Source organism: Tamandua tetradactyla, chromosome 1 (genome assembly GCF_023851605.1).
Source record: "Tamandua tetradactyla isolate mTamTet1 chromosome 1, mTamTet1.pri, whole genome shotgun sequence".
In the NCBI taxonomy this organism is placed as follows: Eukaryota; Metazoa; Chordata; class Mammalia; order Pilosa; family Myrmecophagidae; genus Tamandua; species Tamandua tetradactyla.
Window position 1 is genome coordinate 22,304,449 of NC_135327.1, and position 15,358 is coordinate 22,319,806.

The 15,358-nt window shown below is 48.4% G+C and overlaps 1 protein-coding gene across 2 annotated transcripts in view; it reads left to right on the forward strand.

Annotated features, from left to right (window-relative positions):
* Positions 1 to 10,224, forward strand: part of RBCK1 (RANBP2-type and C3HC4-type zinc finger containing 1) — a 33,796-nt gene extending 23,572 nt beyond the window's left edge. The window contains exons 9-12 of one of the 2 annotated variants that reach the window (XM_077112043.1): positions 7,034 to 7,213; positions 7,990 to 8,088; positions 8,419 to 8,562; positions 9,887 to 10,224. In XM_077112043.1, the coding sequence (XP_076968158.1) occupies positions 7,034 to 7,213; positions 7,990 to 8,088; positions 8,419 to 8,562; positions 9,887 to 10,105 (642 nt within the window). In that variant the 3' untranslated portion in view covers positions 10,106 to 10,224. Of the gene's footprint in view, positions 1 to 7,033; positions 7,214 to 7,989; positions 8,089 to 8,418; positions 8,563 to 9,511 lie in introns of both variants that reach the window. The other variant, XM_077112045.1, reaches the window with a different exon arrangement.
* Positions 10,225 to 15,358: the final 5,134 nt, after the last annotated feature.

The following is a 15,358-nucleotide window of genomic DNA, read 5'->3' on the forward strand; positions in this document are numbered from 1 at the left end:
TTATTTTTGGACTGTTTGGTAAAGTTCCCCTGTGAAGCTGTCTGGCCCTGGGCTTTTCTTTGTAGAAAGGTTTTGGATGACTGATTGAATCTCTTTACGTGTGATTGGTTTGTTGAGATCCTCTGTTTCTTCTCACATCAATATAGGTTGTTCATGTGTTTTCGAGGAAATTGTCCATTTCTTCTAAGTTGTCTAGTTTGTTGGCATACAGTTGTAAAAATCGTATGATTTTTAAAATTTCTGTGGGATCCATGGTAATGACCCCCTCTCATTTTGGAGTTTGTATATTTGTGTTTCTCTCTTTTGTGTGTGTGTGTGTGTTTGCACAGTAAGTTTTATAAACCAATTTAAAATTAAGGCAACAAAGAAAAAAGCTGCAAATCTGTATCTGTAGCTAAGAATTTGTCAATCTTGTTGATCTTCTCAAAGAACCAACTTTTGGTTTTATTGATTCTCTCTATTTTTGTATGTGTGTGCGGTGGTTGTTTTCTAGTTCATTTTTTTCTCTTTTTTTTTGGGGGGGGGGAGTACATGATGGGCCATCAGTCAAACTTGGGTCTCCTGCAGGGCAGGTAAGCTAGTTCATTTATTTCTGCTTTAATCTTTGTTCTTTCTTTTCTCCTACTTGCTATGGGGTTAGTTTGCTGCTTTTTCTCTAGTTTCTTCAGTTGTTCAGTCAGGTCTTTGGTTTTAGCTCTTTCTTCCTTTTTAATGTGTGTGTTTAGAGGTATAAATTTCTGTCTCAGCGCTGCCTTTGTTGCAACCATAGGTTTTGACGTGTTGTATTTCATTTTCATTAGTCTCCAGATATTTACTGATGTCTCTTGCAACTTCTTCTTTGACCCACTTGTTGTTTAATAAGAGTGTGTTGCTTACTTACTACGTGATGATATTGTGAATTACTGGTCATATATATAGAACGAAATGATCAAAAGTTAAGAATGTTTGCATTTCGTATTTTTGGTATTTAAAAAAATTAATTAAAAAAAGAGCGTGTTGCTTAACCTCCATATATTTGTGAAAATTCTGTTTCTTTTGTGGTTATTGATTTACAGCCTCATTCAGTTATGGTCAGAGAAAGTGCTTTGAGGAATTTCAAACTTTAAAAATTTATTGAGAGCTGTTTTGGGCCCCAGCATATGATCTGTCCTGGAGAACGTTCTGTGGGCACTGTAGAAGAATGGATATCCTGATGTTTTAGGATGTAGTGATCTATATATGTCTGTTAGGTCTCGTTCGTTCATCAGATTATTTAGGTTCTCTGTTTCCTTGTTGATCTTCTGTCTGGTTGTTCTGTCTGTAGTGGAGAGTGGTGTGTTGAAGTCTCCTACTATTATTGTTGAAATGTCTGTTTCCCTAAGGGCCAATTCAGAACTTTCCATCTTTTTCACCATTTTTTTTGTGTGTGTATTTGTATTTAATTGCCCTGTCCTCTAGTTCATTTACTGTTCCTTCTGCCTCTTCAAATCTGTTGTTGTATGTTTAGTACCTTTTCTATTTGATTTGACAGTATCTTTCATTTCCATAACTTCTGTTTTTTTTCTGTTTACTCTTTCAAATTCTTTATGCTCTTCTGGTGTCTTCTTGATATCCTTTATGTCTTTAACCAAACCATTGAAGTTATTTTGGAGATTTGTATGTACTTTCTTGATTAGTTATTCCAAGTTCTGTGTCGCCTCTGGCTTTTTAATTTAGTCATCTGGCTTGGCCATATCTTCTTGCATCTTCATGTGCTTTGTGATTTTCTGCTGATTTCTCAGCATTTGATCATCTTGATAAGGTTATTTTGAAAGTTTATTTCCCTTGCTTGCCTAAGATTTTATTGTTGCGTGGGTTTGCACTGAAGGTCTTCGGCACCTGGGTTATAAGTAATTCCCAGTCAAACCAAGGCCAAGGCCTCCCCGGGGAAATGCGAGCTCATTTGGACATCTGTAGATGTGGCGGGACAGCACTTCCCTGTCTTCCCAGCAAATAGCACTTCTCAGCCACCTCTTTCCCTTAAGCCGGCGTTTTTACCTATCACAGCCGGCTGGGCGGGGTCTAAACCAGGTGAAACTCCTATCCGTGCAGCAGGTCTCTCTGCTTGCTGGAGACCAACAGCCCTAGGCATGGGCACTGTGCACCTAGGCAAAGAATCTACCTGCCGGCGCGATGGTTCTGGTGATTTCCAGGCTTCCGAGTGGAATCACCTGGGGCTGTGGGGCTGAGACTCAACTGCCCCAGCTCTCACCCCGGGGAAGTGCCCTGCCATTCGTTGGCAGCATGATCCCTGCCCTGGGCAGGAGCTCTTGGCGCCGCCTGTGGTCGCCCTTGTCCCGGCCTCTCTGCTGGGCACGCCTGAGCGCGTGGGCTTCCACGGAGAAAGGACACAGCAGCGGAGCACAGTGTCCCTCTCGCCGGCTGTCAGATCTGCTCTGGGTCCCCTCTCCTCCCGAGGGGTGGGCTCCCCAGTCTCCCCCAAACCGGCGCCGGGTGGGGCCTGCCTCAGGGTTGGGGGTTGGGCTCTGTGCATCGCTGCAGGGTCTCTGTGTGTGGCTGAAACAAGCCTGTCGGTTCTCAGGCTGTCACGTGGAAGCCCCCGGCCGGCTGCGGAGGCGGGCAAGCGGGAGTACGCAGGGCCTCCCTCACCCGCTCTGCCCGCGGGGTGCAGCTGCCCGGAGGCCGGCACGATTGGGTAAACTCACCCGGACCTTTCCGCCGTAATACCTCTGCCTTTTCCTCCAGGCCCTCCCTGTATAATGTAGAAGCCCCTCTCTGGCCGCTGGTACCCTAGAACCTCGTCCGGGTTACTCGGGGTGGAGAAGTGAGCTCCGCCTCTCCTGCTCCATGGTCTTCCCGCTGGGGCCGGCGCGGCGGCCCTGAGCGCGCTGCTCCTCGCATGCAGCGCTTAGCTTCTGCCGCCGTGTTACAAATCACTCCCAACTCAGGGGCTTTGAAAGATCAGCCATCTGTTTAGCTTGTGGTTCTGCACACTGGCTGTTTGGATCGGGCTTTGCGGGATGGTTCTGGCCTGAGCTAAGCCTGGCTGATCTCATGGAGGCTCAGCTGGAGGCTCGGGCTGCCTGATGGTGGTCTCCTCTGGGACAGCTGGGGGCCCCTCCATCCACCGGCAGGCTGGCTGGGGTCTGACCACGTGGTGGTGGTCTCAGGGTCCCAAGAGCAGCAAGGGGGGCAGCCTCAGTGCACCAGCACTTAACCAGTCTCTGCTGGCCACAGCAAGCCACACCTCGGGCCCAGCACCGGTGTGAGAGGGTTCTGCCCCAGGGCTCCCCGTTCAGGGAGACCACACTGGGCGGGTGGCGCAGCGCCTCCGCAGTGCTCCGTGTGCATGTCTACTCTGCTAACTGTGATTCATGTGGCTCTGATCCAGTTCCCTTCTCGACAGCTGGTCTTCGGCAAGTCCTTTTCCTTCTCCCGGCCTTCTTGCCACCTGCAAACTGAATTGTTAGCCTTGACTCACAGTTTTTAAGCTGCTGGGAATGGCCTTCCCAGAATTGGGCATCTTGGGGTTCCCAGCCCACAACATGGAGGCAGGTGTGGATGTAGCCGAGGCCCAGATGGAAGACCCCACAGACACGAGCACAGACCCTCCCTTTCTCCCTGTCACACCTGCCTCTGTCCTGGGACTCACTCCTGGGACACCCCCAACTTCACCAGGTTTCTTGGAGCCCCAAAAGGCTCTGAAGGAGGGAGGCTGATGGGGCAGGACTTTGGGAACCCCTAAGAGTAGCTCCGTTTTCAGCTGTGTTCTGTGGAGCTCCTGAGAAGGGCAGCTTGCGATTGGCTGCTGGGCTGTCCTCAGTTACATGTCTATAATTTCCTCACTGCAACCAGCACAGGTTCAACAGCTTTTGCTGTGTTGTTAATGAATCCTTCTAAAGATTATTTTTAATCCCTACAGCACGTATCCTGTCTATATGTCTTCTCTTATTAATTTCATTTTCTGTTTTATAAGTAATAGTTCAAGGAGCATTTGACTTGATGTCTCTTCCTTCTTACATATTATTTTCTTCGGATAAACTTGTGGAAGTGTGATGGGTCCCAAAGGGCCAGAAAATTTGGGGATAGTTGGAACATTATTGCGACATTGCTTTTTCAAATTGAGGTGTTTGAGGATATTGGTTTAATCACATCTTCCTCAGCAATGCTTGTTATTATTTTTGTCTGTTTTTCAAATAACTTTTTTATTTTGAAATAATTTCAAACTTATAGGACGGTTGCAAACGTAACACAAACCCCATACAGAAAGCTCCAACATACCCCACCTCACCTCCTTATACCCAGATGCACCATTTCTAACATTTTGCTACTGTTGTCATATAATCCATCCATCCTTCCTTCCCTTTTTCCTTCCTTCCATCCATCCATTTTCAGAACACATGAGAGAAGGTGGCATACATCATGCTCCTTGAACATGCATTACTTCCATGTATGTTTCCTATGAACACGGACATTCACTTGTGTTATCAGCTTACGTGTAGTTACCAAGTTCAGGAAATTTAACATTGATATAAAATTTACATTCTGTGTTTCAATTTTTTTACATCCCAGTAATGTCCTTTTGAACCTTTTCCCCTCCAGCCTTCGATCTCATCCAAAATCATATATTGTATTTAATTCTTATTATCTCTTTGATTTTTCCTTTTTTTAAACTCATGGAAACATATACGTATAACATAAATCTTCCCATTCCAAGCCCTCCCAAGTAGTACCAAGCAGTAGGATTAATCACGTCCCCAGTGTTGCAGTGCCCGCACCACATCCACTACTAGAACTTTCCCTCTACTCCAAACACAAACCTTACACGCATTCTGTAGTAACTCCCCATAGCCCCTGCCCTCGTAATCTGTACTCTGCTTGCTTCTCTGTGATTTTACATGTTCTCTGATATTTGCTTTGTGGTTATCATGGGGCTTAAATTTAACATCTTAAATCTATGACAATCTTGTTTGCTTTGATACCAGTTTAACTTCAACTAGCATACATAAACTATGTTCCTATACCCCCTGTTCTAGTTTGCTAGCTGCCGGAATGCAACACACCAGAGACGGATTGGCTTTTAATAAAAGGGGATTTATTTTGTTGGCTCTTCAGAGGAAAGGCAGCTAACTTTCCACTGAGGTTCTTTCTTACGTGGAAGGCACAAGATGGTCTCTGCTGGTCTTCTCTCCAGGCCCCTGGGTTCCAACAACTTTCCTCGGGGTGACTTCTTTCTGCATCTCCAAAGGCCTGGGCTGAGCTGCTAGTGCTGAGATGAGGAATGCCGAGCTGCGTTGCTATCTCTCATTTAAGCACCAGCCAATTAAGTCAAACGTCGCTCATTGCAGCAGACACGCCTCCTAGCTGACTGCAGATGTAATTGGCAGCAGATGAGGTTCACGCACCATTGGCTTATGTCCGCAGCAACAAGACTAGGTTTGCTCACCTGGCCAAGTTGACAACTGAATCTAACTGACACACCCCCCATCCATCCATCTTTTTGTAATTCTTGTCACAAATTACATATTTATCCATCATGAGTTCAAAACCACTGATTTATCATCACCTTTCATGCATTTGCCTTTTAGATCTTGAAGGAAGTAAAAAGTAGAGTTACAAATAAAAAATGCAGTCATGCCGGTATTTATATTTACCTGTGTCATTACCTTTATCAGAAATCTGTATTTCTTCATGTGGTCTCCCTCGATTGTCTAGTGCCTTTTCCTTTCAACCTGCTGAACTCACTTGAGCATTTCCTGTAGGGCCGGCCTAGTGGTGACAAAGTCCTTTAGCTTTTGTTTATCTGGACATTATTTTTCCTTCCCTTTGAAATAGAGTTTTCTAGATGCAGAATTATTGTTTGGCACATTTTTGCTTTCAGCACTTTAAATATGACTTCCCATTGCCTTCTTATGTGCATGGTTTCTGAATGGAAATTGGCATTCATCTTCTCGTGGCATCCTTGTATGAGGCACTCTGCTTCTCTCTTACGGCTGACAGAAGTCTCTCTCTGTGGCGGTCGACGTTTGATCATAACATGCCGTGGTCGGGTCTGTTTGGGTCTGTCCTGTTTGGAGTTCATTGAACATCTTGTATGTGTATATTCATGGCTTTCATTACATTTGGGAAGGTTTCAGCCATTATTTCTTTGAAAATCTGCTCTCTGCCTTCCTCCCTTCCTCCCCCTGGGACCCGTGCAGTGCATGCCGTGTGCCCCACAGGTCCCTCGGGCGCTGTCCCCTTTTCTTCATTCCTTCCTCTTTCAGCTCCTCAGACAGATGATTTCATTTGTTGTATCTTCAGGTTCACCGATTCTCTCTTCCGTCAGCTCCAATCTGCTGTTAAACCCTTCCAGGGAATTTTTTTCTGTTATTCTTGTCTTCAGCTCTGTTTGGTTCTTTTTCATAATTTCCATCTCTATATTGATATTCTCTTTGTGTTCATCTGTTGTTTTCCTAATTTCCTTTAGTTCTTTATGCATACTTTCTTTTAGCTCTTTGAACATATTTAGAACCATTTTCTAAAGTCTTTGGAATACACCAGGTCTGATGTACCGCACAGGTGGTGTCTGCTGCTTTAATCTTCTTTGCTTGGGCCACTGCTTCATGTTTCTCTGTATGTTTTGTAATCTTCTGTTGAAACCTGGAAATTTTTATGTTTTAATGTGCTGCCACTGGAATTTAGACTCTGAGACATCTGATCCTTAAACTTGTATCCAGCTAGTGTTATGACAGACATTTCCTTCATTGTCAGGGACTAACAAAAAAAAAAAAAAGAAAGAAAGAAAAAGGAAAGAAAGTAAATGCCTTTCTCAGTTTTTGCAGACTGGCCTGTGCATGTGGTTTCCTTCAGAGCTTAGCTGTGTGATGAGTTTGGAGAAGGGCTTTTTTCTGCTTTCTGAGTGGCATTTTGAACAGTCTGAGGGTTAGAGAAAGAAGAGTTCCTAGACTGGGTTGATGCAGGTCATTTGGGGGTTCTTGGAGGATACTGGGGGCTCGGAGGGCCGTATGTCAGATGTTGGGACTCCAAGCAGCCAGGCCTGGTCTGTCCGCAGCTCCTGAGCCCTGAGGATTACCAGCGTTTCCTGGACCTGAGCGTTTCCATCGCCGAGAACCGCAGCACCTTCAGCTACCACTGCAAGACCCCCGACTGCAAGGGCTGGTGCTTCTTTGAGGATGATGTCAACGAGTTCACCTGTCCCGTGTGTTTTCACACCAACTGCCTGCTTTGCAAGGTGGGGATGGGGACCTCCACTGCCCAGACTCCCTGGCCCTGCCAGGAACTCTCCGCACCTGAGTACCTGTTCCCCTGGGAATGGAGCTCCTGTCGCTGGCTGGGAGTGTGATTTAGAGCTGCCTGTCGGTGGTTGCGCATGGCTTGGGCCCCAGACTGAGCCTGTGCCCGACCCAACCACCGATCTGCACCTTGGAAACCGAGTCCCACATTCAAACTGAACCCTGACCCCAGGCCCTGGGCACCAAGTCCCCAAACTGGACTGAATCCTGGCCCCAAACTGCTCCCTGACCTGGACAAGCCCCACCCCTGGCCTCTGACCGAACCCCCGTCCCGGCCCCAGACTCTCAACCCCTGCCCTGTTCTGATCTCCAACCCGAGCCTGGACTGAGCCCCACCTGGGGGGCCCTACCCAGGCCAGCCGCTGCCCCATCACCGCAAAAGGTGATGGCTGATGAGACTGGTCAGGAGCAGGCAGACAACCAGGGGCCTTTTCAGACTTGGCTGAAGCAGCAGGGGTGGAGCCTAGGCAGGAGGGCCCACTGCTGGAAGAGGGGGGTGAGGGGTTCTGCGCCCCCCCAGCGCTCCGGCAGAGGCGTGTATATAATTATCAGCCTACGTGCCAGCTCTGGCTTCCTCTCCCAGGACCTCAGTGTCATCTTCTGTAAAATACGGGCATACGGTTCACATTACCTGTTTACGTAGATGCTGCTCTGCCCTCACCTCCCCGGAGGGAAGCGTCTCACCGCCCCCCCCCCCGCCCCTCGCCCCCCCCAGGCCATCCATGAGCAGATGAACTGCAAGGAGTACCAGGATGACCTGGCCCTGCGGGCTCAGAACGACGTGGCCGCTCGGCAGACCACGGAGATGCTGAAGGTGAGGCTGGGACCCAGGCTGAGGGCCGGGGATGGGCGAGCTGCTCAGAAAGGGCAGGGGGCCACACAGCCCTAGCAGCTCTGCCTCCCATCCAGGGCCCGCAGGACTTAGGGGAAGCAGCCAGGGGCGAGCAGCAGGAAGAGCGTCTGTTGGAGGGAGGGCATGGCAGGACTAAGGGAAGGGAGCCCGGGTGGAGACACGTCAGGAGAGAGATTCCACAGCTCTGCAGTGGGGACAGTCCCCCTCTGGTGGGGAAGGGCCCGCGAGCAGGCCAGGCTGGGCGGCTGCCCGGGCCCTGCCGTGAGGTCAGTCCTGCTCTGCTCGCTCCAGTTGATGCTGCAGCAGGGCGAGGCCATGCACTGTCCCCGGTGCCAGATCGTCGTGCAGAAGAAGGACGGCTGCGACTGGATCCGCTGCACTGTCTGCCACACCGAGATCTGCTGGGTCACCAAGGGCCCGCGCTGGGGGCCAGGGGTGAGTCCTTCTGCGAGCGGCAGGGCAGGGTGCCAGCAGGGGCCTCGCCCCAGAGTCGGGTGTGGAGAACTACAGCCTGTTTTGGTACGGTCTGCATGCAAAGGATGTTTTTTACATTTAAAATAAAATGGTTGAAAAGATTAAAAAAAAAAGAATATTTTATGACATGAAATTCAAATTCCAGTGTCTGTAAGTGCAGTTTTATTGGAGCACAGCCTGGCTCATTTGTTTACATCCTGCCTGCCCGCATTACGAAGGCAGCTGCATGGCCTGCAAAGCCCTGAAATCACCAACTGGCCCATTATGGCAAAAGTTTGCCGAGCCGTGCCCTAAGTGATTGCTGTTAGGGTGCAGGCTGGAGTAGAAGCAGACCCAGGCCTGGCTCTGGCACTCTCTGGCCAGGGAATGAGGCTGCCCCTTTCCTCTCTGAGCCTTGGCTTCTGCATCTGTAAAATGGGGGTGACAGCAGGGCCTGTCTCAGGTTGTCAGATTCAGATGATAATGGGCAAGAGGAGTGCCTGTCACACGGTGAGCACTTCCTGAACATAGCTGTCGTTTGTGTGTGTCCCTGAAGCTGGGGACTCATGGCCACATACAGGTGAACATTAAGACAGACGAAGCAGAGGAGCTTCTCTCTTTCCCCTGCCAGTGCAGACATAGCCCAAATACGCAAAGACCCATCCAGGCCTTTCTCTGCTCTGGGTTTAGGGGTGAGCAGACTCAGACAATGTAATAAGGGGTGTGGTGGGAACCCAGAAGAGGCCTTGATGACTGCCTCCTTCAGAAAGTTCTTGGCAGCCGAGAAGGTCATTCTTAGCAGAAGCACCTGCGGAAGCAAAGGCCCAGAGTGGGATAGTGTGTGCTGCTTGGGGCATGGTGGTGTAGCATGGGGGGCACTCTCAGCTGTCACTACCCTGACTTTTTTTTCTCTCCCCCCACCTCCGCCCAGGGCCCAGGAGACACCAGCGGCGGCTGCCGCTGCCGGGTGTTTGGGGTTCCTTGCCACCCCAGCTGTCAGAACTGCCACTAAGCTGAGGATGACCTGGTTCCCAAATCGACTTAGCCCCACAACTGCAGGCTGCTGGGAGCAGGGCTGGGCATGGGACTTTGGGTCTGATTTCTGGCCTAGGAGATGCCTTTGGGCCGGGTGAGGCATGGACCCTGCAGAGAGGCCAAGGCCCCTGAGCTGCACGGACAGCCTTGTTTGCTATGGGTGTTGCAGGGGGCCAGCCTGGCCCTGCCTGTGGTCCACAGCTGCTTCTGCCCCAGTGCCTTTGCCCTTCCCTGAACTTTGCAAGCCAGAACTCTCATCCTGTCTCTACAGCCGCCACTCTGTCCGACCCTGGCCTTAAACACAGCTGTTGGCCAGAGGCCTTGCTGGATGGAACCTGTGAGTGCCTCCCGTGTGACTTCATATTCCCACCACTCTCGTCTGCCGTACGCCAAGCCCTCACAGCCTCATCACTTCCCCTTCCAGCTTTCTAGGGGTGACTTTTTCTGCCTTTGCTGCTGGAGGCCTGGGGCCTCCCATAGCTGCTGCTAACCCTGTTCACAGCCAGGAGGGAGACCTGGCAGTTTTTAAAGCATAGCCCATCAGGCCCAGCTTCTGCAGCTCCTTCTTTGCTGTCTGTGTAAGCTAATTAAAATGGTTTTCCAGGAACAGATGTGTGTGGCGTCCTTGAGAAGGAATGGGAGGGTCATGGGTTGGAACTCTGCCCACAGGCAAGGTCCCAAGCTCTCTGGGAATTGCCCAGGACATTGGTGTTCGGCCCTTTACAATGGCAGAGCAGGGGTGTGGCTGAGCATCAGGACATTACAATTGGCACCCCTGCATCCAGCTCCAAGGGAAGCCACATTCTTGGGTCACCATTAGCATGGACAGGCAGAGTTTGCAGTGTGCTAAGGGTCTAAAAGAGGGGTCTGCAGATCAGCGTGGCTTAGCGAGAGGAAGGGGTCAAGACAGCAGCTGCTGGCTGGCAGGAAAATTTTGCTGCCTTCTTTTGACCTCTTATTAGGTATCTGGGGTTTGGGAGCAGACATATTTCAGGAACAAATGAAGCTGTTCCTATTGAGGGCCAAGATTGTTCAACTTTGAAGTTAGACAAAACTTCAAAGTTTTGGTCCAGAAATAATTATTAAGACCCACTCTGTGTTGGTCAGAGATAAACAGGGCCTGGGATGCCCATTCTATACATTTTTACTCCATTCTGTGACCCTCTTTACCCTGGTTAAATCTGATTTTTGAAGGTGAAAACATCATTTGCACCCCAAAGGGAATCACAATGACAGCAGGAGAGGGCACCTATTCTTTTCAAGACTGGGGCTCCAGGCTTTAGAATATGGGACACGTGGTTTGGAAGAAGAGCCTGTTCTAGTTCCTGGAAAGGAATTCCCACCCTTTCCTTGGATGCCAAGATTCGGGTGAGTCGACGGCCCCACGAGCAGAAACATCAGATGTGTGAAGGGACCGAGAGCTTTCCGGCTCGGCCAGCATTGGCTCATGGCAGTTCATGGCTCTAGGAGCCAGAAAGGGTCAGGCAGATCCAGTGGTTGGGAGGAAACGGGACAGGCTATTAAGAGCTGGGCTGCAGGAGAGTGAGAGGGCGCCTAGGTCAAGGCAGAACACTTCCAGCTCTGCCTCCTCCCTTTCCTGTCACAGCCCGTCTTGGCACCTTTCAGGAGTCTGGGCACAAGAGCCCACAGAGGATACAAACGGACAAGTCACACCAGTAACCAGTCTGCCAGATGTTACTTTAGAAATGTGAATTGGTTGCCAGTATTTTTTAAACATTTTTTATTGTGAAATATACAAAAAAGCAATGAATTTCAAAGTACATTGTAACAAGTCATTACAGAACAGATTTCAGAGTTTGGTATGTGCTACATATTCCACAATTTAAAGTTTTTCCTTCTACCTGCTCCAAGACACTGGAGGCTAAATGAGATACCAATATAATGATTCAGCAATCATACTCATTTGTTAAATCCTATTCTGTCAGTTACAACTCTACCTTCTCCTTTGAGGTTGGAAAGCTGTTGGCTATGTGGGATAGAGGAATGGAACTGGAGAGGCTGGCCTTTCTGGGTTTCAGAACTTATCTGGCCCAGGAACCCAACTGGAGGTTGTACATTCCTGGAAAGTAATCTTAGTAAGAGAAACTTTTATAGATTCTCAGATAAAGCCCTAGTTGTTCTTTAAAATTAACAGAAATGGTTTTGGTTGCGGTTAGTCACTGATACTTTATTTTGTTACATTTCTTTTCCCTCTTTTGGTCAGGTTGCCAGTATTTTTAAATTGAGAAGTACTGGTCCTTGTTTCCAGAGAGGCTGCCCCTCTCCTTGAGGACTCCCCAGCCCACCACAGTGCCCGTCACCCCATCCCTCCTCATGCCAAGGCCTGTTCAGTACCCTGGCACTATTCTTTTTCTCATAAATATTGAGGAAAATGAATGTGACCAGCAAATGGGCTACACTGGCTATGTCTTTCACTTGCCCCACTCCATCTTCTCCAACACAGTGAGAGTTTCTATCTGCTGCAGCCAGAAGGGAAGGCAGAACCAAGGGCAGGCTGTTCCCCCATCTCTAGCCTCCAACTTGATAATGTACTTAACATGCTGGCGCTAAGATGAGCAGGCTTCCAAGTGCTCTCCCCTGCAGGGTCAAGTGGCGGTGCCTCCACCTCCCAAGGAATCACCTGAATCAGGGCCACAGACATTGAGAGCCTTGCACTAGTGCACCAGTGCAGACTTAACTCCAAAACTCACAGGCCTCAGACTCAAACCTCCCAGCTAAGGAAGTGACTAAGATCAAAGAATGTACTTGTGCTCCATGATCCTTTTTGCTCTCCAGGAGCAGCGGAAGGCAGGTGGAAAGCTGTTTATTGCTCAGATAAAGGGCAGCCGCCACTGGCATGGGCAGAAAGCGGAGGATGGTGCTAGGGCCGACACATCTTCCTTGAGTGCCTAGGGTGGGCACAAAAGCCACCCCAAAACAGGTGGTTAGTGGCGAGCCTTGATTACTCACAGAGGCTGGTAGGCAAATTCCAACCAAATGTTTATCTGCAGAAAAGGCCACCAGCAAGTAGGGGCTTCAACAGGCAGGGAAAAAGGCTGCAGGCCAAAAAGATAAATCCAGGCTAAGCCTCAGGCCCCACATCTTGAACTTGGCAAAAGTCTTTGGAATATTCTTTGAGTTACCTCTAATCCTTCGATGAGCACTGGGGCCCAAGCACAGGGCTGCCTAAAAGCACTGACTGACAAATAAATGCTCCCTAGAATAGAATTAGAACACTTGTACAACTTCATTTCATTAGACCCTCCATGTATGATGGCCCTGATCCCATTTGATCATATGGGAAACAAGTCTCAGAGGGATTGATGTGCCCAAGCTCACACAACCAGGACCTGATAGCACTTGGTTCTCAGTCTCAGACCCCTCCTCACCTTTCAACCACCTACAGAGGAGTCTCACCTCTTTGACACGATGCTCCTATCCCTCCCTGGCCTGGCCCCAAACACCCTTCCACTGACTTCATCTACCACAACTCTCTCTACAGACCTCAAACCCCAGTACTGCTGGACTTTGCTGTCCCCAAAGTACCCACTTTTATTTATTTATTTATTTATTAAACATACCAACATACAAACATTCTTACCATATTATCATTGCAGTCTACATATATAATCAGTAATTCACAATATCATCACATAGTTGCATATTCATCATCATGATCATTTCTTATAACATTTCCATCAATTCAGAAAAAGAAATAAAAACAGAAAAAAATTTATACATACCATACCCCTTACCCCTCCCTTTCATTGATCACTAGTATTTCAATCTACTAAATTTACTTTAACATTTGTTCCCCCTATTATTTACTTATTTTTAATCCCTGTTTTACTCATCTGTCGATAAGATAGATAAAAGAACCATCAGACACAAGGTTTTCACAATCACACAGACATATTGCAAAAACTGTATCATTATACAATCATCTCCAAGAAACATGGGTACCGGAACACAGCTCTACATTTTCAGGCACTTCCCTCCAGCCTCTCTGTTACATCTTGGATAACAAGGTGATATCTATTTAATGCGTAAGAATAACCTCCAGGATAACCTCTCACTCTGGAATCTCTCAGCCATTGACACTTTTCTCTCAGTTCTCTCTTCCCCCTTTTGTTTGAGGTTTTCTTAATCCCTTGATGCTGAGTCCCAGCTCATTCTAGGATTTCTGTCCCACGTTGCCAGGAAGGTCCACACCCCTGGGAGTCATGTCCCATGTTGGGGGGCGGGCAGTGAGTTTGCTTGTGGTATTGGCTGAGAGAAAGGCCACATCTGAGCAACAAAAGAGGTTCTCTTGGGGGTGACTCTTAGGCATAATTTTAAGTAGGTTTAGCTTATCCTTTGCAGGGTTAAGTTTCATATGAACGAACCCGAAGATAGGGGCTCAACCTATTGCTTTGATTGTCCCCACTGCTTGTGAGAATATCAAGAATTCTCCACTTGGAGAATTGAATTTCCCCCCTTTCTCGCTTTTCCAAGGGGACTTCCAAAGCACCCACTTTTTATTCTGTTATCTTTATACTAGCTATTTTTCCTTCAATTCTCTATTACAATTTTCATTCATTATATTCTAATATGGGCACCTATGAAACTGCCCGAGTCTTCCACTCAAAACAAATTACTCCACCAACGCAACTCCCTGGTGTGAGCTCCCAGGGCAAGATGGGGTGTCCTGGCCAGCCCAGTGTCCTCCACAACTGTCCAATTAAAAGGGTGGCATGGTGAGATGGCGGAGTAGGGTGGACTGACTTCACCCACATTCTGTGAAATCGGGTAAAAAGAAAAACATGAAGTTGAAGCTGAGAGACTGGGATGAAGAGGGTTGTGAGTATCCTCACCATGAGCCCAGAGGGGGCAGGCGGTATGCAGTGGGGCACAGGTCCCAAGGGAGCGGTGCATTTCTGCACCCCAGCCAGCTCCTGCAGCAGGCTTTGGGGGACAGTGGACTTGCTTCCCCTGTGCATAGAGAATGTTGCGTCAGTGCACTGTGCCTGCTTCTCACTGCTATGGGCACCTGGTTTTAGCAGAGACTGAGGGCCCCCCACCAGAGGGGAGGAAGGGGCACAAAAGTGGAGCCAATCCAACAGCCAGCTGGTAAGGAAGCCTCCTGGAGTCCTGGTCCTGCACCCCTTTACCCACAGAAACCCAGGTATCTCAGACACACATGGACAGAGAGGTGAGACACACATGGACAGAGAGGTGGGGCTGAATAGTCTGGCTGAGCTATATGCCACCACTTTTTTTTCTGGTGCATGGGCTGGGAGTTGAGCCTGGGTCTCCCACAGGCTAGGCAAGCTTTCTACAGCTGAACCACCTGTACACCCTTTTCTGCCTAGTTTTTAACAGACTCTCAAGTATTTTTTTTTTTTACGGTACATGGGCCAGGATTCAAAGCTGGTTCTCCCACATGATAGGGAGGTGAACCTCCACTGAACCACCCATGCATCTTTTCTAAGTTGTAACACACCCCCAAGTAAAGCTGCACATCCTACATGGTATCTGGGTCTTGTTTTGGCAGGGAATTACTGACAAACCAAATATAAAAGGGGACCTTCAACAAAAACCCAAGTAAATACAAAACTTTAGATGAGTGAAGGAAACCAATTTGCAAAATTACCTTTATAATCAAATGCCCTAGATACAACAGAAAATCACAAAGCAAATGAAGATACAGGCAAAGATGGCCCATCTAAATGACCAAATCAAAACAGATGGCGTGCACTCTCAG